Source organism: Hippopotamus amphibius, chromosome 2 (genome assembly GCF_030028045.1).
Source record: "Hippopotamus amphibius kiboko isolate mHipAmp2 chromosome 2, mHipAmp2.hap2, whole genome shotgun sequence".
NCBI classification, from domain to species: domain Eukaryota; kingdom Metazoa; phylum Chordata; class Mammalia; order Artiodactyla; family Hippopotamidae; genus Hippopotamus; species Hippopotamus amphibius.
The window spans coordinates 191875470-191898458 of NC_080187.1; the positions used below are offsets into that span (position 1 = coordinate 191875470).

A 22989-nucleotide genomic window follows, 5' to 3' on the forward strand; every position below is an offset into this window, starting at 1 on the left:
GATGTTAAGTAACAGAAACTGGAAAAAAATTACTGTGATGGACTGGGGAGTCAGTTTTGTACTCCCACATGTATACACACACAGAAGTATACAAAAAATAGTACTGGCCAGCCATTAGTGTGGCTATCCTAACTGAGAACAAAGTTGGCCCCAAACAGTAGGATGAGTGATTTTTTTCTTGCCTATCATAGGGTTTTAAGGCAGAGTTGGCATCTACCTTTGATGTCATAAGATGTCATAAGACTGATTTTTAATTATTCCAGCAGGTTTAAAAATAACACATGACACTAAAGAAGTAAAAATTTAGAGAACCACACATTAGCGTCTTCTGGGACATTACTTAAATGAATCTTTTTAAGATTCAAAAGCAAGTTGAGTGACACTAAATTTTAACTTTTTGAGGAATATTCAAAATTACTGACACAGTTGTTCTGTGGTGCCTACTATTATTAAACATAAATTCTCCAAATGGCATTACTATTTTAACTTGCCTTGAAATTTCAAAAGTTAAACCTTTTCAAATCTCATCTAGTGATTCAAAGTGAAGTAAACACAATTTTTAAACCATTGGTTAATCCATGCCACTAAGGGCACACGCTAGCTAGAAGATACGTAGTAAAATTTAATCATCTTGAGTTAAACAGGACCGCTGATATACTTACACTTAGAAAGTTAAGAATTTCTGATATGTCTACAATAAGGAAGTTGTAACAACTTATTCCTACTTATAACTGTACCAAAACAAATATAGGACACTGCCTGGGGGTGGGGAGAAAACCTACTGCAAAGACAACAAAAACAAACCTCCAAAAAAAAGGAAAGGAGATAAATTCTGAATTTTGGTCACACAAATGAAGACCAAACTCCTTGAACTTCAAGCTCTGGGATCTGACATCCAGTCTCTCATTCTAAGTCCCTGGATAGTATTAACACTTTGAAATAGAATTGTTAAAAGTCAATTCCTTAAAATGTTCTATGTCAATTATATCTTAAAGCAAAAACGAAACCAAAAAAACCCCAAAAGTCAGCTCCTTTATTTTTGTTATATTTCTCAGTTCAAAATGTTTATCTCCTTCAAAATGTTATAAATCCTATATAAAAAAATGAATAAATCCCATATAAAGAATGAAAAGCCTAGCTTTACTAGAGATATGTATGTTCACGTTTTGCTCTAACAACCTAAATCAAACTTCTCAGGTTTATTTAAAGCAGTACTTAAATAATATTATTTTTAAAAAGCAAGCTTGGTAAATACATGTTTAGAGTATCTCTGAGTTCCTTAAAAAACATAAGAGGAAAACACTAGGCAAATACCTTTTTATCCTTGGAGTAAACTGACTGGTGTTCTATACCAGCATAATCTGCTTCACATGTTATTGGACATCCTCACTCCCAACCCCAACCCAAAAGAAAAGTGTACTTACCTGAGCTTACTGAAGAATTATAAAGACTACTGATTAAAAAAGAAAATTCCTTTAAAAATTTTTACTAACATGGATATTTTAAATATAAAGAACAGCTGTTTTTTCAGTCAGTGACAAACTGGTATCTTATCATAAGGTAATAAAAAACACTACACTGCCCACAGTGTAGCCCATTTAAGACAGACTTCACTAAAACTACACCCCCATGTGAAATCAGATTCTCAGTAGTCTTGAAAGCTACACTATCAACCTTTAGTTAGAAGGGACCCTTGTAATGAAAGCAATCCTTGGTACATACGTACACATCTCATCTCATCTTAAAGAAAAAAAGTTATGTTACATAGGATGCGGAGAAAAATATTTAATTAACAACTTAAAAATTAATGTAAGAGCTAGATCCAGTTCTTGCAACAGATAGTATCTATTTGTGGCAGCCAAAGATTACTGTGAAGTGAGTTTATCCAGGTTTAGCGGTAAAAAGAAATATGGTGCATACTACTTGTTACTACAGTTCTCACAAAAGAGGGCAAGATTTAATGAGTAGGTTAAATGCTAAGAATCTGCCAATTTTTTACTTTTCTTAAATTTAGTTATATTTTGATAAGCAATCTCTAGAGTTCACCTCTAAAAGATCTGATGCACAAAAACACAGAAAATGTTCAAAGGGGAAAAAAATATAATAAATATTTTTAAGTTAGGCTGTTAGGATTTATCAAAAACCGGTGTTTAAGAACAAACGTGGCAAATGACTTTAAAAAAAAGAACAAACCCGTATCTAGGGAATATTAAACAAAGCCTATGCAATACATACAATTACAATAAATTAAAGATTATGGTATAACTTTGGATACTGTTAGATACTAAGCTTAGCTTCTCAAAAAATAACAAGTGCATGCTTTCCCTCTAGAAACTGGGAGATGCACTACTGCACGCAGCAAAGATACCACAGGAGAACTGGGCATGTTAAGAATTGGAGGGTAAGAGTTAAATCACATCATTCAAACCCCTTGAATTCTAATTCCATCAATTCAAACATAAGCAAAGCCTTTTTCCAGTTATATCACATGCATACATATTTGAATACAGGCACAGAAACGTGTCATTTTTATTTGGGTAACAAGAGTCTCTAAATTATGTTGAAAATAAATCCTAATTATTACCACTCCTGTAAAAAAAAATTTAGCACAGTTTCCACAAATGATTTATGCAAAAGAGAAGAAAATACACATAATTTTATAATATCTTAAACTTTTTTATTCCCTACCAGAGACATTAATTTTGTCTTTCATTTTCTTTCAGTTTTCTACATTTTCAAGTTGCACCTGTATTTAATACTGCTTTAATCTGCTAAAGACATTAACTGATTGCTCTCCTAAATCTAAGGATTATATAGTTTTAGTATAAATATATATCACATTTTCGTAAAATTTTGACAAAACCGAATAAGCATGCCTTGTTTTAAGTCCATGCTCCTTCCACTGTTTATAAAATCTGATTTAATGATCAAAAATTCTTGGTTGTCATTCTTCAGTTACAACAGTCTTCCTTCTGAACTGCCACTCACTTTTTTTTACATAATAACAAGCAATAGAAAAACCAAAGAAATTATCTTAATGTTAGTTCTTCCTTTTGACACTATAAAATAATGTGAACTTTGTTTTTTTAAATGAAACAAATACATCCAAAACTCAATACATTCAAATGAGCTGTGTCTCCTTTAAGGTAGTCACCTTGGAAGGCCACAGTTCATTCTCCTAACTATGCTACCACTGCTCAAAATACTTTTAAAACTCTTTTGGGATTGCCTTCAAGCCAGTTGCATACTTCCTACTATTATCTCAAAGATAGATTTAATTTTTGGAAACAATCAGAAGATATTTGGTGCCAAAAAATGGTAACTACAAAACAATCAAGTTGGGTAATACTTTTTTTTTTTAAACAATATGCAATCATAAAGTTGATAGTGTGTGTGACTTAAATTAGAGCTCTGAATGCAATTCTAAAAAAGCAAATCCAAGAGGTTTTGAGCAATGGTAGACTGCTGGAATTAGGAAATAATTTTCCAGCATGATCACTATGTAGGGTAACATTCATTTAGCTGTCTATATTCTGGCATATTTGTTTAAAGTGAACATTCTGAGAGTTAGAATCTTTTAAAAAGGAGTATCATTCTTAAAAAAAAAAAAAAAGAATTTTATTCCTTTAAAGTATCACTCTCAAAGTTAAGTACTATGCAAATGTTTTGTTAGAAACTAATTCTCCTTACTTTATCAATAAAGACTACTTTTAAAAACTTGAAAGCAAATAACCAACTTATTTGCTCCTAGGCTTTTTTAAATCATTAACTGAAGAAAAATAATTTGGTATTCCTAAGGTACTAAAAAACAAAACAAAAACCCCACATGTAATAAAAACACATCAAGAACCAAACTACAATTTCTGAGCTGCACTGTTTATTTTGCTGCTTGAAACCTAAGTGACAGTATGCCACTATAATTATGGGGTTTCATCTAAACCTTTACTACACTGCAGGTACAGAAATATACGGACACATTTTTGGAGAATTGACATTTTGCAAAATGCAGCAAACATTTTAATTTATACATGAGAAAAGGAAGTGTTCAAAAGGGTATGCATTTCAAGTTATTGCAGGTTATTTGTGAGAGAATTTCTGCAGGTAAAACATGTTTAAATTTAACCAACAGTAGCGTGTCAGTGTATTTAAAATCATGACAAAAATCTTCTCTCTGGTCATGTTGCCCATGACAAATTACTATGATGTTGTATGTTTTAGGGCAAGATGTCAATACAGCATAAATCCCACGGCATTTTGGTTTTCTTCTGGAGATTAAAGCTGTTTTTCTTGGGATAAATGCAGCAGCAAAACACAAACCAGTTGATCAAAAAAAGCACTTCTGCCATAACTCCAATAATTTTCAGGACACATCAACCGACAGTAGTTTTGCCATTCCCAGTTCTTTTAAGGGTTACATCTCTGCACTGTTGCCTTAAGTATGTCTGTAAAAGCTTGTTCTCTGTTAAGCCAGTTTACTGACTACAGCCTGGTTGAGAGAATTTAGTTGGTTGGTCCATTTATCTAGTGCAGTATATCGGGCACCACCCCTCTTCTGATGATCCAATTCAAGGAGTTGGTTGACTTGATCAATTCGGCCATGAATAGTGCTGGAAATGAATAAATAAAAGACATGTCTACAAACCGTTTTCACTAAACATATCTTCTGGACTTCATAAAAATAGTCACAATATCAATAAAGGCAAAAGAAAAAAGCTGCTGCCTACATTAAATGGTTGAGTTCAGCATGAATTTAACATTCATTACCTTATTCAAACTTTAGATAGAAACCAGATTTCAGCTACCTTTCATAAATTTCACTGAAAGAACCAACAGGCATATACTTACCCAATTAATAAAGAGCAAATGTAATTTGTCAAGCTTTAAATAACATATTGCCTTTAAGAAAGATACAATTTCCAAACTATTATATACCACACCTTACACTTTAAAAACAAAATACTACTATTCATTAAATAATTCTCTAGCTGTATATGGGTCATATACTGAATGAAAAACCTTTTGGAAAGTCATTTAAAACTTTTTCAAAGATCACATGGTTAATATGATCATTTACGTATAAAAAGCCATCACATACATACATCTCTTTAAATAGAAAACCATAGCCAAAGAGTGCTTTTTATAAAAAATCAAGAATTCAACTGTTACCTCTGTCATCATTATTCAAATTTTATGTCCTAAACATTTTGTGGTAAAAAAGTCAAGTACTTACTTATCCAATATGCACTGCACCAGCAAGCTCTCCACATCAGCTACATCTATGTTTAACTCCTAAGACAAAAGACTCGTTATAATTCTAATTAACTTTTTGAAAGACTTCATGATTTTATATAAATAATTATTCTGATTTTAAATTCATTTCTATCACTTAAAAAAGAAAATTTAAAACAAACTTCATTATCTGTTCAAAATACTTCTGAGAAAACAGGTCTGATAAAATTTAACTTTGTTAACTTAAAGTATATTCTCACTGTAATTTTATTGTGGTTGGGTTAACTATACACCAATTCTATATATTTAGCCACTACTTTCTCTCCTATAATTTTCTCTGAGGCTGAAGGAATCTTTAAAATGAAATTTAATGATTCCTTATTTCTCTTCTCTTTTAACTCAATTTATGCCAGGTAAACACAGAAAAATTCATACTAAAAGGGAAAATCTTAAGTTACGCTATATTTAAAAAATGTAATGTTACAAAATGTTACCAAGAATCACTCTTTTAAACAGAAGATAGGTCTACTGCATTTATAACTACAAATTATAAATATCAAAATCTATGAATATAAGTACCTTAGAAATAAAAGGAATATGTATTCTTGTGTAAGGCTTAATTAATTTTATAAGCACTTGTGTTCTGATGTTTCGCAAAAGCTCTGAAAGAAAAGACAAAAGTTAAAATAACATGTTTATATTTACTAATTTGTGTATCTTTATGAATCACTATGTACTTCCAAATCATATTAATTAACTATATCATTTAACTTCTCAAAATACATCTTTCTGTCTAGCGAGGACATAAGGTATTTGTGTCTAAAAACATATGGGTTCAACAGATTCATAGTACGATGAGAGGCTGTCTTTCACATAATTCTTGTTCCTATCTCCTTGATTTTGCTCATGTTGTGATACTACTTAAAATACCCTCTTGCCTTCTTAATAATACTTTGCTGCTCATCATTTCCTTCAAGAAGCGCTAATTTGTACCAGCCAAGTTCCTTATTATATCAAAACCCAGAGTACTACATTTTAGACAATGATTTTACAATTTCCCCCAGTTCTTCATGTACATTGTCCTTAAAAAAAATAGGAGTTCATGCACAAGGCATCTACATTTTTCAATACCCACAAAGTATAGTATTGTTCTAAGTTCACATAAGAACTTTAAAAAATGTCTGTTGAATGAAAGAGAAAGGAAGGTGAGGAACAAAAGAATATTACTTCCAAAGTATTCTTTGGATTTTCTTAATGTATCTGGAATTTAAGTATTTGAATGAGTTGCTCTAAACGGTTCTTAAAAACCCTTAAATAGCTCCATAACAGGTAGGAACACTGGAGGTATAAGTAGCTCCAGAACAGAGACGATTTTTGTCTTTGTTAATCAGAACTCATTAAAAATCTCATACACTTGTTGGTACAACGTTAGCCTACCTTTTCAAAGTAAGTGCATCTCAGCATTATCTATAGCAGGTTGTTTTCAAAGCTTTTGTTGTCAAAAATAAATCCTAAAAATTAACTTTGAACTTAAACATCAGTAATAAACATGCAACAATATCTAAATTAGAGTAAGAAAGTAACAGTGACAGCCACCTTAAATGAAACGGCCATCATGTAAGAACTTGATTACATTAATAACATGAAACTGGCTAGTGATTTCTTTAAAACAGCTTTATAATTTTAAAGGAATATCTTATTCCATGACAGCATTTAGAAACATTTCTATATTTTGCAATAAACAGAAGAAAAACAGTTTAATTCCATGTAGCTCCATTAAGAAGCAGTGTTTGACAGTGACAAAGAAAGTAACAGAATTCAGTTAGCAGAAAGAATATACCTTCAATATGTTCCCTTATGAAAGGATCATCCATGATGTTGCTGTGATTTGTTTTTAGAATCTTTTCAAATTCAGTGATGTCATTATTCTGATAGGCACTAACAGAAAAAGAAAAGCATACAATTTGTCAAAACATGAAGAATTCATATATTAAATCAGATAACGCAAAGAGTCTGCTCAATTTTTATATGCAAAAATCTAAATTATATTATAGTTTCTGTCATGGAAACTGGAATTAAATACACACATCCTTCGAAAAAATAAAATGAATTTCCTTTTTAATGCTTTTGTTTTTATAAAGGAAAGATAAAATAAATCTGGAGTCACATGTTATGTTTATTACCTAGGTAATTAAAATCTTCTCAAAATCTTAGTATTGTTAAGAAATGACAACAGTTTAATAACTGTTTAATGCTTGATGCTTTTAAGTTAAATTGTACATTTAACCCCTAAGAAACCAGGTTTCATGCATACTACTATATGGAGGAGTTTGGATATAAGACAGTACATCCTCTCTGAAGGTTATTCAGAAATGCAGCTTCCTAATTTTTATCTTCTAGAAAGGTACCAGCAATTGCCAAAACTTCTTAAAGGGAACATTTGATTCTCAATTCTCTCTAGCCTTAATATTCCACCAAGTTATACAGCAGGAACTGGTGGTAGATACTTAGTGCCAAATGGGATACACACACAAAGTAGAGAGTGATGGACACTGCTGCAGAAGGCCAAAGGCTGATTTATGTTCACAATTCTCTGAGGTGTCTATAGCTACTCTCGGAGGCACTATGGGGATTGCTAAAGGTGCTGAGAAGGAAGAAGCCAACCTTCTGGATATGGCACCACTGTCTGCTTTATATGTAAGACATATCATCAGCCATTCTGCACGCCCTCTGCTGTGCTTCCATCTGTTGGGTCGCAATGTAACTTCATGTTAGGGACAGGTGATTCAAGTGCTTCAACAGGAATTATTTTCCTCTAGTCTGCTGGCAACTGACTAGGAAGATAAAATTAGGAAGCATTACTTTTCTTACCTATCCCAAATATATTATTGTAATATATAATACTATAGTAGGATATATTCAAATAGTGAAAACACTTGCACACATATATTTTAAGCAAGAGACATTCTTCCACTATTTAAGTGGCTTAAAAAAACATCTTATACAAAATGTGGGACACCACAGGCCACTTATTTCAAAATTTGTCACTAAAATAAGTTTTAGAGTTCCAGTACAGAGGCTTCATTGGAGTAAACTGTAAGATATAATAAATATACAAATATAGCCATTACTTTTTAAAGGTCTAATAAATCAGCACTTTAATCCATTTAATGCATTTTAACAAATTTAATGTCTAGGACAAAACTTTCCCTCAATATTTCTTTAAGAGTTTTAAAAGTTAAACTGTTGGTTAACAATTTAAATTAATAAACTTTTTAAAAAAGTATTATGAAGTTAATCTCTAACCAAATAATCTCTTAATGTGGCCAAATATAGAGAATAAACTGTTTGAAATGAAGATGGAGAAGCCTCCTTTCATAACTAAAATCAACTTAATTCAACAAATATATATTAAAATTAACTAAGGAAGTAAACAATAAGAAAGAAGTTGATTTTTTAATGCTGCAGTTTGTGTTTTTATCCCCAACTCTTCATAGTCCCCTTAATAAGACAAATAAAATCTTTATTTTTTAAAGCTAAAATAAAGGTTACAAACAAACAAAAAGCCTACTAACTTGTAAAAGCCATAGCCAAATAAAAACAAAGTAAATGAGGACATTTTACATAGGAGCTTAAACAAAATTATGAAATAAGCTATTCTCTCCAAGTATATAAAATTTATACATAGGTGACTCATAATTTATAGCCTATCAGTACTTTTTTAAATTAAAAAAAGATTATTAAGAGACTGTCTGGTCATCTAAATTACCTACATATATCTGAAAACAAACAAACAAAAAAACCCAACCTTGCTCCATGTCCCTAACTACATTCATCCCGTCTTCGTAAACTCAGCCGTACAATCTAAAACAATGGACTTGAAATCTAGTAGGTTTCTCATAGTTTTCTACAAAGAAAGCTCATTAAAGCCTAGGCTCCATTTATTCATGGTCCAGAGGAAAATTTTTCTTGCTCATTGCTTTCTTTTACAAAAACAGGTCCTCTTTTCTAGGCTTTTTACTTGGTTTTATTTTCTTTAATTCTGTTTAATATTAATTGATCAAGGCAGGCTTTTGAGCCATTAGCTGTCATTAGTCATATCTTTCTCCATAGAAGGAAATAAATCCTTAGATTTCTTACCAGTATGACACCTCTGCTGCTCCTTACATCAGAAAATTAGCTGAGGCAAATTTATTTAAAGTGATGTTTACTCTTGTCAATTAAGAAAATATACAAGTAAAGAAACTGTCTTATTGAAAATTCTTGACTTAAGTAGACCAATTCATAATTTCATTTTGGATTAAGGCAGGTAGAAACTGAAACATTGTGAAATTGTTTTAAAACCTCTACAGCTTTCTACTGAAAAAGGGCACGTGTGCACACACACAGATAATGAATACTTATAAAATCTTGTGATTAAAAGAAACAGTATAATAAATGACTTCAAAAATTTCACAAATTTTGCTATACTTCAAGTCAAAATACAAGATAGCAAACGTTGAGTATTAACTGAATTCTGCAAAGTTCTCTCCTCTCTCCTCGTTATTCACTGCTTTAAGATAATTTACCTTAACTGAAATATTAAATCTTACCTTACTAAATTCGTCATTGCTAGAATTTCTGGATCATTTTTGTAAGGTTTGGCCTAAACAGTTAAAAAAAAAGAATTAACTATGAACATGTACAAAGAATGAATGCATTTATTTGCACAAGAGATAGCTGACAGAAATGAACAATTAGAGCACAAACATACCTCCTGTGAGTCAAATGGATTTATTCCCGATTTCATTAGCATATTTGCTAAGACTAAATATTTTAAGCAAGTAGTTCGTCTTGGACTTCCCGATTCATCATAATTTTTGAAGGCTTCAAAAAAATCAGTGTGTGCCTTTTCAAATTCACCTTCTCTCAAGTGCATTTTACCACCACATTCTGTAAAGAATAAAACAGGAGAAAAGAGGACATTTTCAGTTCTGTAATAACAAGATTGATCACTTTATAAAAATCAAGTGAAAACTATTTCAGTGGCTTCCAGTCTTTTAATTCTAAAACCTGAAGAGTACTAGCTCCTGAAGTGTGTAAAGGGCACATACTTTAACTCTAAAAAGCAAGCTCTTCATTACACATCAGCCAAACAAGCATTTGCAAATCTTTACTGTCCGTTGAAGTAGAAAGTAATTTTATCAAAACTACAAGGCACCACCTCACAGCTGTCAGAATGGTCATCATTAAAAGTCTACAAATAACAAATACTGGAGAGGGTGTGGAGAAAAGGGAACCCTCCTACACTGCTGGTGGGAATGTAAGTTGGTATAGCCACTATGGAAAATAGTATGGAGGTTCCTAAGAAAACTAAAAGCAGAATTACCACATATGATCCAGCAATCCCACTCCTGGGCATATATCCAGACAAACTTACAATTCAAAAAGATACACGTACCCCTATGTTCACAGCAGCATTATTCACAATAGCCAAGACAACCTAAATGTCCATCGACAGATGAAAGGATAAAGAAGATGTGGTACATATACACAATGGAATACTACTCAGCCATAAAAAAGAATGAAATAATGCCATTTGCAGCAACACAGATGCAACTAGAGACTATCATACTAAATGAAGTCAGTCAGAAAGAGAAAGACAAATACCATATGATATCACTTATATAAACTAAAGCCACAAATGAACCTATCTACGAAAGAGAAACAAACTCACAGACATAGAGAACAGACTTGTGGTTGTCAAGGGGGAGGGGGGAAAGAGGAGGATGAATGGACTGGGAGTTTGGGGTTAATAGATGCAAACCATTACATAGAGAATGGATAAACAACAAGGTCCTACTATACAGCACCGGGAACTATATTTAATATCCTGTGATAAACCATAATGGAAAAGAATATAAAAAAGAATGTATAACTGAGTCACTTTGCTGTACAGCAGTAATTAACACATTGTGAATCAACTATACTTCAATAAAAAAATAAATCATTAAAAAAACAAAGTAATCTTATATATATCATTACAATTCAAGAATAGAACTTCTGACAGTGAATTTTCTATTAATGTCTTTACTGATGTAAATTTACAAATCATCCTCCTAACACTAAATCACTTCTTTGACTTCACTACTTTGCCATTTATTTTCACTAAAACAAAAAGAACCTTCAGAGCCATTCAATCATATGCAAGACACCTTGATATCTTCCCACGACACTGCCCACCCTTTCCAAGCCGAACTTGCCTCTGATGACTCCCATGATCAGTGGATGAGGGATGGCAGACTTGATGTGAAGTGATTGTTCATAGAGTGCTTTAAGTTTTTTGTTATTTTTCTGTGCCGTGTACATTTGAATTTCCAAAGCATATATTTCTAATAACTGTGTACCTTTTTTCAGGTCATCTTCTCCATCATCAGTCTAGGAAGGTAAATAATGAACATTCAGTCAAGATAGAATTCAGAGTCAACCTAGTAATTTTTATTTAAGTTAGCCTGACAATCTTACGTTTATAATATTAATTCTGTGGGAAAATGCATTACAAATTTCAATTGGGACCTAGATTACTAATAACATGACCTTCAAAGGCCAAAAAGGAACCCACAAAGCCTTTGTATTTTCTAGTCATTTGATAAAGAAAAAGTGGTCAGAGGTATTATGTATAAAAGTTGCAATGTTTTATCTAGGAGATTATTTATGGTCTTCCTCAAATCTTCATAACCCCTTTAGACCCACTGATTCAATCAAAAGAACTTCCCAAGTGCCTGCCTAGTGCCAGGCACTGGGTCTACCCTGGGGAATACAAAGTTAAATAAGCCAGTGTCCCTGGTCTCAAAGTCCACAATCTAGAAGATTAGCCTGCCAACAGATAAATTATAAATGATAGTAATTCTAGTTGAAGCATGAACCAAATGTCAAGAATGGAAGAGAAAGGACTAATTCTCTTGGGGGATGTCAAAGGAATAACAAAGATGGTGACATTTGAGTTGACTTTGAAAGATGACCAACAGCCTACAAGACACAGGCCATGAAAAATAGAATATGGTCAACAGTCAGATAATCATAAATATCAAGCACTGACATACACGAAGTCAAAATATATTATTTATTTGGTCTTCCAACTTAAAACTTCCCTTTAGTTATTCACTAACGAGTCACAACTAGACTAAAATATATGATGTGCAAGACAATCTGTATGTTCAGATTATCATGCATCTCTCCTATGCTTTAACGTTATTTAGAATCCAGATGGCATTTTCCTTATGTTCTGAAAAAACCAAGCAAAAACTTCTCAAGAGGGCTTTTTCATATTCCTTATGTATATACTGAAAGACTTTCTTTCACTTAGAAATGCCCTCTCTACCATTTTCATTTCATGTGGAAGTGAACACACAGCTGGTTATGCATCAGACTAAGCTTTCCTTAAGAATGTGCAGATAAACAATCCATAAATGACTGATCTGCCTTATAAACCAAAACTATTATGAAATATAGAACATTTATAAAACATTTTCCTATTTTTAAAAACTAAAAAAGGGTAAAATTATTAAATGAAAATATCTGCAGATGATTTACAACACTTTTCTGATCAACTTTTTCCCCATTCACAGAAATAACATACATAATTAACAGTACATGGCACTGAAAGAGCATAAAAATATTTAAAACAGTATTTCTACATAGTATTCAAACTAATATCAAGTAACTTATTGATCAAGACAAGAAAGGAAATACAAAATTACAGCTCACATTAAGAAAGTTAGAGAGGTGCACTGCCCAGACCACATGGCTATACAGACTTAAATTAAATTAAATAAAAAACTTAGTACCTTCATCTCAGTAGTCACATTTCAAGTGCTTGATGACATGTAGCTGATGCTACCATATTGGAGAGCACAGATACAAAATTTTTCTAATAACATCACATGAAGTTCTATGGGACAGTGTTGTTACAGAGGATTCATAAATAAAAACTAGAATATAAAATATTTTTATGATGTATGTCCACAATATCCTTTCCAGTGTTCATAGGGTGCATAACTAAATATGAGAGGCTAAATCTTAGTATTAATAATGATTGGACTGTTCATTTATTGATACCTATGCCTCATTCTACAAAAATAAGGATTGAAATTAGGATTAAGAAAGGAAGAAACATAATATTCAGAAAAAGTTAGCTTTCTGGAAACTCATTTTCCAAATTTCATTTTTGCAATGATGCTTGAACAAAAACATCCCTAAGCAATGTTTTAAATATGATTTTTTCTTATGCTTTTTTATTATGAAGAAATATTAAGAAAAAAATAAAGGAATGCTACCTGGCAGGACTGATGTAACTGGCGTAAAATTTTTTGAAGCTTTCCATATTCCTCTCGTTCTAAATATAATTTTCCCAGCTGTAAAAAAAAAAACTTATTAAAATTAAAAGATTTCAACAGGAGAAGGTGCATCTTTACAGAGTTTATCAAGGATATCCACCCACCCTTCAAAAGAAAAAAAGTAAGTAATTATCATTGTTACCTTTGTGTTTGTCTTAAACCACAGTCTGTCATTCTTAGCATCTTTCAAAGCTTCCAGTGTTGTTTCATAGAATTCCTGCAGTAAATCCATCTGACATAAAAAATCAGAATTCTATAATTGTAAACAGCAAATTTGTACCTGTTAATAAAGTTAATTTGAGCAAACTAAAAGTGCATCTTTGAACTTTAATATACATAAGATACACTATCTGTATCTTACTGAATGTTTGTGACAGTCCACAAAATTAACAAAACCTTAGCAAAGTACAGACCAAATTTACAAAAAGTGCCAAGATGTGTTTTTATGCATTAAAAAAAACTAAAACCCAGAAAATGTCTAATGCTCTAATAGTACAGGTTTGTCCTTTCCAATCTAATAACTTCTATATTAGCAAAATAAATGACATGCACATAGAACTAGTTGTACTGCTTATATTAAGTGTATATCTTATGCACTCAACTCTTATTTGGTACCTACTATATGGCAAACACTAAGTTTAAGTTGCTAAAGAAACAGAATAAGCCTCTTCCCTTAAAAATTCTTCTATAAATGTGACTAATTAATTAACTGGACTACAAGCTTTTAAGTTACTGGTAAACTGCTGGAGTTCAGTGGAGGGAAAAGTCTAGCACAATTTTAGCTGTGTCTAACAGCATCAATTCACAAGTCTGAGTATGACTTTTTTAATGGAAATTGCTATTTGTTTTGCATTATGATAAGCTCCTCTGTCTCCTGCTCCCCACTTTTGGCTCTACCTTTGTTTGAATATCTGGTTCTCTAGGTCTCTACTTAACAGGATCAAGAAGTAAGAGGGCCATGAGAAGAACTAAGAGGGCTATGAGAACAGGAAAGCTTGATACTTTCAGACAAGACTGCCTATTTATTCATGACTGCCCATTGCACAGTAAGTCAACTGTTGCCCAACCAAGATCTATGCTTACTCTCAAAAGACAAAAAGCCTATGTAAAATAGCATGAAGCGATACACAATCTTAAAGTCTTAATATTACTTAATTCCCGCCCCCACCAATATTTGACATAACATTTATAAATAATGTACAAAAAATGTTCTGATGACATGTTTGTAAAACTCAGAAAATATTTCTCTGCTTAAGAAAAGCCCCTTGATTTGTAAGAACTCTAGAATTAGTATCATTAAGTGTTAATTTCTAAATATAAGTTTATCTTCCTCTATTTCCATTACATATATTTTCGATATAAAGGGTAAAAATAAACCGCTTCAAGAAATAAAAATGACATCCAGCAGGAAAGACAGAATGAAAGACGCTGATTCTGAGATGAATATTTTTGAGTACGAAAAGTGTCAAAAATGTTCTAAGAAATGCTAAGTGATATAGAAAATACTTCTTGTGCTCAAATATCACAGCACAAGAAAGCCGAAACTTAGGACTGTGTTGCTTAAAAGAATATGAACAAGCAATGCAATTAAAAATTGTCTTAGCAATAAAATAATCACTGCTTTTCTTAATAATCAAAAACTAGAATAGTAAAAGCACTATCATTCCTCATGCCCACTGCAGTTTCATCATCAGTCCTTCCTTTCATCATCCATATCCACCTATTCTTTGTCACAGAAGCATTTACTGAACATCTAACAAGTAACGCCAATTACTAATTGATAATGAGTACAGGTTCACCTCACGAGGATCTTTATCTAATTAAATCTACACAAACCACCTATGACTCACTGTTAACTACTAACAGCTCAGGGTGGCTAGCTGAAGTGCTGACGAAGTTTATTAAAAGGATCTGTGATAGTAACTGTACGGGAGTCCAATATAAGCCTGAGAAAGTTGTGTGCAGATTATGTTAGTATCTGAAGATATTATTTAAAGAGATTAAGGTAGGGTTATTATCTTTGAATACTGTATAATTAGCACTGTAATTAAGAAAACAATATACATTATTTTTAAAGTACACTAAAAATAAAACTAGCATAACTGCTTAAATAAAACCTCTAGGCCTTAAAAACAAACAAAAAACCCAAAGCCCTTAGTATAAATAATAAACATATTGGTAAGTACCAAGAGGGAAAAACAGAATCTAACCTGCTTAGAAGTGGAGATATAATCAAGAATAGAATTAATGGATTTTTCAGAATAATTTCTTGTGACTGCACTCCGAATATAGGTCAATAGTTGTTTATATCTGTTCATCATTTCTGGAAAGTTTGTCTGTGAGGGAAGAAAAATGCATTACTAGGTACATATTTACTTACTAAGATATGTACACATGATTAAGATTATAGTACGTATTACCAGCTAATTGAAAAATAGTGGTTTTTTAATAATAGAGGAACTAGATATGAAACACTATAAATATTTTAGCTTAAGTTTGAAATTACTAGATTACTCAGCAAATGAAAATTTAGAAGTCTGCCTTTGAAAAAGTACCACTTATAGATTTTCCAAATTTCACATATTGTTCCTCACTGCACAGGTACATTTATTTAAATATAAAAATTAGTAAAATATTCATAGACCAAAAAATAGAAATAAGTCCAACTTTTCAAATATTCTTTCCTCAAAATTTACGCCTTCACCAGGAAGCTCTCTAACAATAGTTATGTACTTCTTCTCTCCCTATTATTGGCAGACTCTTATATTAAGATGTGAAGTGAAAGAATCTCTTCAAGCTCAGGTACTCATCCCACTATCAAGAAAAGTCCTCCCCACTCCTAAAAAGGGGAAAAGGCCTCCCACCCAAGGCTCTACTCAATAGTAGATGTTGCTACTGTTGCTATTCCCTGCAGGACTATTTGCATTACTGTGGTTATTCCAGGAAACATGAAAGATCTGAGGAAATAAAGGACTATTAGTGAAATTTCTAGCACTTAAATATATTGGCAGAGGGTATCATATAAGTCAATTTATGAGTCTAACCTTATAACCTGCATCCACAGTCCCAATAATCACCAAGTGTTGTTAATCCCTCTTTTTATTGGGTTCTACTCTACCTTTAATCACAGAGATGGAGCAATGGCAGATATAATGCTTTTCTTCTCAACTAATAGAACATGTGAATTTATTAAGGTGAAGAAAAAACTAATGATACTGTAATTTTTCTGCTTATGATTATGCTCTGCCCTAGGATATAGCATGAAGAACAAGAAAAGCAAAACATGAGAAGACTCCATGAAACTTCTAAGCAAGTGAACTACAAAAAAGAAAACAGTAGTAGGGGTAGGTGGGAAAAAACACAATAATGAGAAAAGCTTTAGCAATATATATCAAACTACTTTTGTTTCCAAGTATGCCAGCAACATGTGAGGGTAAATAACAGGTAACACGCTCTCAACGAGCTGCTAAAATCCAAGTTATACAACATCTCCTAGCAAAATGGCAATCGGAAATATGAGTGTCCCAACTCTGAGATTTTATCTTGATACTGAAATAGGAAAAAAGTTCATTTTAACTTCATTTCCTTATGCCACAATAACTTTAAAGCTAATTTTTCAAAAATTATGTTACTGTAATTACAGATCAAGGGATGATTAGGTTAATTGGTTTTTATCTGCAGTGGTAAACACACAGAGCAGTTGATAAAAAACCTTTCCAACTTTTTACTGCCCAAGAGGACTACACAGCAACATGAGTCCTACTCTGAATCCAACTCAAAAATGAGAGAGCAGGGATGGAAGCTGAAACTACTCTTGTAAACCACAACTTATTCCAAGATGCTACCAGAGCAAAAAAAGGTAGAGAAGGAAGGTAGGCAAAATGACACAAAATACAAGGAATCCTCTCCTTTTACTTGCTTCCCATCTTGGCTCAAGGTAAAATGGTAAAATCAAATCCTATGGGTGGGATATGTTTAAATGGGCTCAAAAACTAAACCACTGCTAGTATGTGTTAAGATAGCAGATCTCTATAGGGTCTCCTGGTATTATTTCAAATCACAAAATCTTAGGTGTTGAACACTGGGCCCCCAATGTCACCATAATTGTTCAATCAAAATCTCCATCTCCTGAGACACACGATGCTTCCATAGCCCTCTAAATTATAAAATATACTGAATGTATCCTGACGATATATAAAGCCACCTGGATTTACGATTTGTTATTTGTGGGGTGAGAGACAAAGAAAGGAGTCATGAAGGTTTTGGCCCTAATCAGTGGAAGAGGAATGCTTTGTAATAAAAAGTAGAACTTCAGAACTCTAAAATAAACACTAATAGTTTGTTGAAAAGTTACTCTATTAAGAATCTCATGCTCTATTGACTGAGCTAGCCTGGCGGTGAAAAGTCATTCTATTAATAATGCAGCTAAATACTATCCACGTATCAAAAAGATGAGTGTTCTTAAACAGAAAACTTTGTATCCTAAGCAGAATTTTTAAAATTTAGTATTACTGTAGTCACAAATAAAAGTAGGCTACAGCCTCCCTGGTGGCCCAGTGGTTAAGAATCCTCCTGCCAGTGCATGGGACATGGGTTCAATCCCTGGGCTGGGAAGATCCCACATGCCGCAGAGCAACTAAGCTTGTGTGCCACAACTACTAAGTCTGTGCTCTAAAGCCCTTGAGCCACAACTATTGAAGCCCACACGCCTAGAGACCATACTCTGTAGCAAGAGAAGCCACCGCAATGAGAAGCCCATGCACCACAACTAGAGAAAGCCCACATGCAGCAATGAAGGCCCAAAGCAGCCAATAAATAAATAAATAAATAAATTTATTTATTTTAAAAAGTAGGCGAAATATGGAAACACATCAACAGAATTATTTTAGAGAAGTAGACATTAATGACATTTTGTTGCCATGAGGTTTTTAAGTACAGAATTTCATTATCAGTTTAATTCCACTCAAAACAAATCTTACCAACTTGAAGTTAATCTTAATCATTTGTTTCAGTGCTTTAAAACCCCATTCTCCTTTTTCACCTTCAAGTTCCAAAACCTAAAAAATAGAAATTTTTAGTATAACTTAATACTGTTATTTTCTAATGATAACCAATGTCTACTGTAAAGTCATTTTGCATCATATGCATGAAAAACACTGCTCCAAGAACTTTTATCTCTCAATGCCATTTTTAAAAGGCTTAAGAAAAGAAACCAGTCTGAAAATGTTTACTTAAGGATAAGTGAGCTTATTTTGAAGTTTCTTTATCAAAAGATTAAATAAGAACTACTTCTTGGGACTTCCCTGGTGGCGCAATGGTTAAGAATCCGCCTGCCAACGCAGGGGACACAGGTTTGAGCCCTGGTCTGGGAAGATCCCACATGCGGCAGAGCAACTAAGCCCATGTGCCACAACTACTGAAGCCCGAGTGCCTAAAGCCTGTGCTCTGCAACAAGAAAAGCCACTGCAACGAGAAACCTGTGCACCACAATGAAGAGTAGCCCCCGCTGACCGCAACTAGAGAAAGCCTGCACATAGTAACGAAGATCCAATGCAGCCAATAAATAAATAAATAAACTGGAGGAAAAAAAAAGAACTACTTGATTATATAGTCCCAGAAGTACTTTTTAATCCTCTGAATAATCTGCTGGTAAGAATAACCCAAAAGTTCATCAGTAGTAAAGAAATCACACTATTTAATGACGAAACCACACCTGTGTGATCTGTCACCAAAAGACAAAGGAACATGACTACTGGGATAATACTCGGTTTGCCAAAAAGTTCCTTCGATTTTTAAGTAAAAGTGAAAGACGCATTTTTCATTTTCACTAAGAACTTCCTTGAATAACGTATTCACCGTTTTGTTCCACTACCTTCTGCCATTTTTAAGGCAACTTCATAATTCCATCTTCCCCAAACCTCTTATCTTTTTGAACAAAGACCTGTTCCAGGTGCCTTTTACAGTCTTTCAGGGAATTGAAATTTTTTCCATTAAGAGAATTTTGTAAAGACCAAAATAAATGGAAAAGTGCAAGTCTGGTGAATATGGTGGATGAATCAGAACTTCCCAGCCAAGCTGTAACAGTTTTTGCCTGGTCAGCAAAGAAACACATGGTCTTGTGTTGTCCTGATGGAAGATTATTATGCATTTTCTGTTGACTAATTCCAGACGCTTTTCGTCAAGTGCTGCTTTCAATTGGTCTAACTGGGAGCAGTACTTGTGGAATTAATCATTTGATTATCTGGAAGGAGCCCTTCCAATCCCACCATATACACAACATCACCTTCTTTGGATGCAGACTGGCCTTTGGTGTGGTTGGTGGTGGTTCATTTCACTTGCCCCACAATCTCTTCCTTTCCACATTATTGTACAGTACACACTTTTCATCCTTTGTCACAATTTGTTTTAAAAACAGAACATTTTCATTACGTTTAAGTAGAGAATAGCATGCGGAAATACAGTCAAGAAGGTTTTTTTTGTTTAACTTATGTGGAACCCAAACATCAAAGCGACTGACATAACCAACCTAGTACAAATGAGTTTCAATGCTTGATTTGGATATTTTGAATATGTCGGCTATCTCTCACGTGGTATAACGTTGATCGTTCTATATTAATGTCTTGATTTAATCACTATCAACTTCAACTGGTCTACCTGACTGTGGAGCATCGTCCAGCGAGAAATCTCCAGCATGAAACTTGGCAAACCACTTCTGAACATTCAGTCAGTCATAGCACCTTCTCACACACTGCACAAATCTTTTTTTGTGTTTCAGCTGTGTTTTTACCTTTCTTGAAATAATAAAGCATAAAATGCCAAAAATGTTACATTTTTCTTCGAACTTCAATATTAAAATGGCTACACAAAAATTCACTGATTTTGATACTTTTTTTTTTAATGTGCGATGATATGACAGCTGTCACAATACAATCTAATAAAATTGTTTCGAATGAAGTTAAAGACAACTAAATGCTACTAGAGGCATCTTATGGAAAAAAACCAAATGAACTTGTTTGGCCACCCAGTAACTACCAATCAGCATGCTGATTCTCTTTCTGTCAGAACCATACTAGCTTTTCAGGACAATGGCCCTGCTCTATAGATAACTTGATTGGAAAAAAACAAAAGGATAGCCCTTTTGAAATATTTGCTTATGTTGCATAATGCAAACTTATTTTACAGGATTATCATTAAGTATCCAAACATATTTATGAGATAAAATCACTTGGAATTTCCTTGATTTAAGACATCATTTAGAAAAAATATAAGACAAAGAATCAACCAGAAAAAATACGAACCTTCTGGAAACTGCTTAATGCTGCTTTGGGGTCATCTTCTTTTAATGCTTTGGAATTATAGTACTGATTTTCCAAATCCACATTTGGCTCAGAGTTACTATCTTCAGAGTATTCCTGTGTGTTAGAATGACATTAAAACGAAGGGGAAAAAAAACAAAATGTGAATTTTCTGAAATTTTAAAATGTGAATACTCTTACAGAAAAACCATGCATTTATAAAAAACAAAACAATTTAAACACATAGGCGAAAGTCCACTGATATTTAACTATTATTTAAATAACAAGGGGAAAAGCCAAAATCAAGTTGGTAGCAGAATACAGTAGTCCCCCCTTATCCGTGGTTTCACTTTCTGTGGTTTCAGTTGCTGTATCAACCGAGGTCTGGAAAATTACAGAAATAAACAATTCATAAGTTTTAAACTGCGAGTCATTCTGACTAGCATGAAGAAATCTAAATGAATCTTGCCATCTCTCTATTCCACCCTAAATGTGAATCATCCCTTTGTCTATCATATCCCACCTGTGAGTCACTTAATAGCATGCTCAGTTATCAGATCCACCATTGTGGTATCGCAGTGCTTGTGTTCAAGTTACCCTTATTGTACTTAATAATGGCCCCAAAGCTCAAAAGTAGTGATGCTAGAAATTCAGATATGCCAAAGAGAGGCCCTAAAGTGCTTCTTTTAATTGAAAAGGTGAAAGTTCTCAACTTAATAAGGAAAGAAAAAAAATGTATGCTGAGTTTGCTAAGATCCACAGTAAGAACTAATCTTCTATCTGTGAAATTGGGAAGGAAGAAGAGATTTGTGCTAGCTTTGCTCCTGCTAAAGTTATGGCCACAGTGTGTGAAAAGTGCTTACTTAAGATGGAAAATGCATTACATTTATGAGCGAAGAACATGAACAGAAAGCGTTCTGACTTATGGCAGTGTATTATGCCAGACAACACTGAGCCTACACAACGACTTCATCAAAGGGTTCCCTGAAATGAGTGACACCAAGCCATTTACTGCCAGTAAGGGACGGTTACACAGATTCAGGAATAGGTTTGGACTGAAAAAATATAAAAATTACTGGAGAGGCTACATCTGCCAATGAAGAAGTCACATTTCTGGCGGAGTTGATTAAGGACAGAGACCACATTCATACAACTATTATTACAGTATATTGTTATAATTGCTCTATTTTATTATTGTTAATTTATTACTGTGCCTAATTTATAAATTAAACTATATTACAGGTATGTATGTATAGGAAAAAAACATAGCATATGTACAGTTTAGTACTGTCCTTGGTTTCAGGCAACCACCTAGGGTCTTAACTACTGTAGAATCATTTCTTTCTTTCAGGTCAAAACTATGATTTCCATAGAATCAACACAAAAGCAAATGGTAAAGAAATATTGGTTATGATCTTCAATTCTGTAGTGGTTATGTAACCTTTTGTTGATAATGGAACCCGAGAAAAATCAATGTAAATACTAATCATTATGTAAATGAATTAACTATTCATCTTTAGTTCCATAATCTAGTTTTCACTACTCCATAAGTCTAAATTTCAGTATTCTAACATGGCCTAACTACCTAGGATGGTAATCTATATATAGCAGAGCAGTCTACTGCTAAATATAACTACATGTTAATAAGAATATTTACTTTATGTGTATTCTACATTACTCAACAGCTGTTTAGTTATATTAATGTATTTTTAGTCTTATAACAAATCAAAATAAGTAAAACAAAATTTATTTATATAGTTTTATGTGACTTTTCATCACATAAATTCAGTCCCTAGTTATGAAACAATAAAGCAGAAAGAAATATTGGGGTAATACTAACTTGTGGAGCAGTATAAACAAGAGCTTTAAAATAGTTCCAGGATATTCAATTTAATGATGATGATTATAAAATATACATAAATTAGTGTAATAAAAACTATTATTTTAGGAAGAGAGAAGATTATTTCCTTCAGCTACAAGTCATTACAAAGGGCAAATTTATGTCAGATTCAGAATTGTGCCCGAAAGTAAACAGAAAAAGACAAGAACAGTATTACAAAGTTATTTCTAAATCTAAATACAGTTAAACA

The 22989-nt window shown here is 33.0% G+C and overlaps 1 protein-coding gene across 2 annotated transcripts in view; it reads right to left on the reverse strand.

Moving 5' to 3' along the window:
* Positions 1–3855: 3855 nt before the first annotated feature.
* Positions 3856–22989, reverse strand: part of COPS2 (COP9 signalosome subunit 2) — a 28717-nt gene continuing 9583 nt past the window's right edge. The window contains exons 2-13 of one of the 2 annotated variants that reach the window (XM_057722735.1): positions 20903–21016; positions 18584–18661; positions 15815–15940; positions 13747–13836; positions 13545–13622; positions 11472–11646; positions 9983–10161; positions 9822–9874; positions 7070–7167; positions 5809–5891; positions 5231–5289; positions 3856–4607 (exon numbers count right to left, since the gene is read on the reverse strand). In XM_057722735.1, coding sequence (XP_057578718.1) covers positions 4463–4607; positions 5231–5289; positions 5809–5891; positions 7070–7167; positions 9822–9874; positions 9983–10161; positions 11472–11646; positions 13545–13622; positions 13747–13836; positions 15815–15940; positions 18584–18661; positions 20903–21016 — 1278 coding nt within the window. In that variant the 3' untranslated portion in view covers positions 3856–4462. Of the gene's footprint in view, positions 4608–5230; positions 5290–5808; positions 5892–7069; positions 7168–9821; positions 9875–9982; positions 10162–11471; positions 11647–13544; positions 13623–13746; positions 13858–15814; positions 15941–18583; positions 18662–20902; positions 21017–22989 lie in introns of both variants that reach the window. The other variant, XM_057722734.1, reaches the window with a different exon arrangement.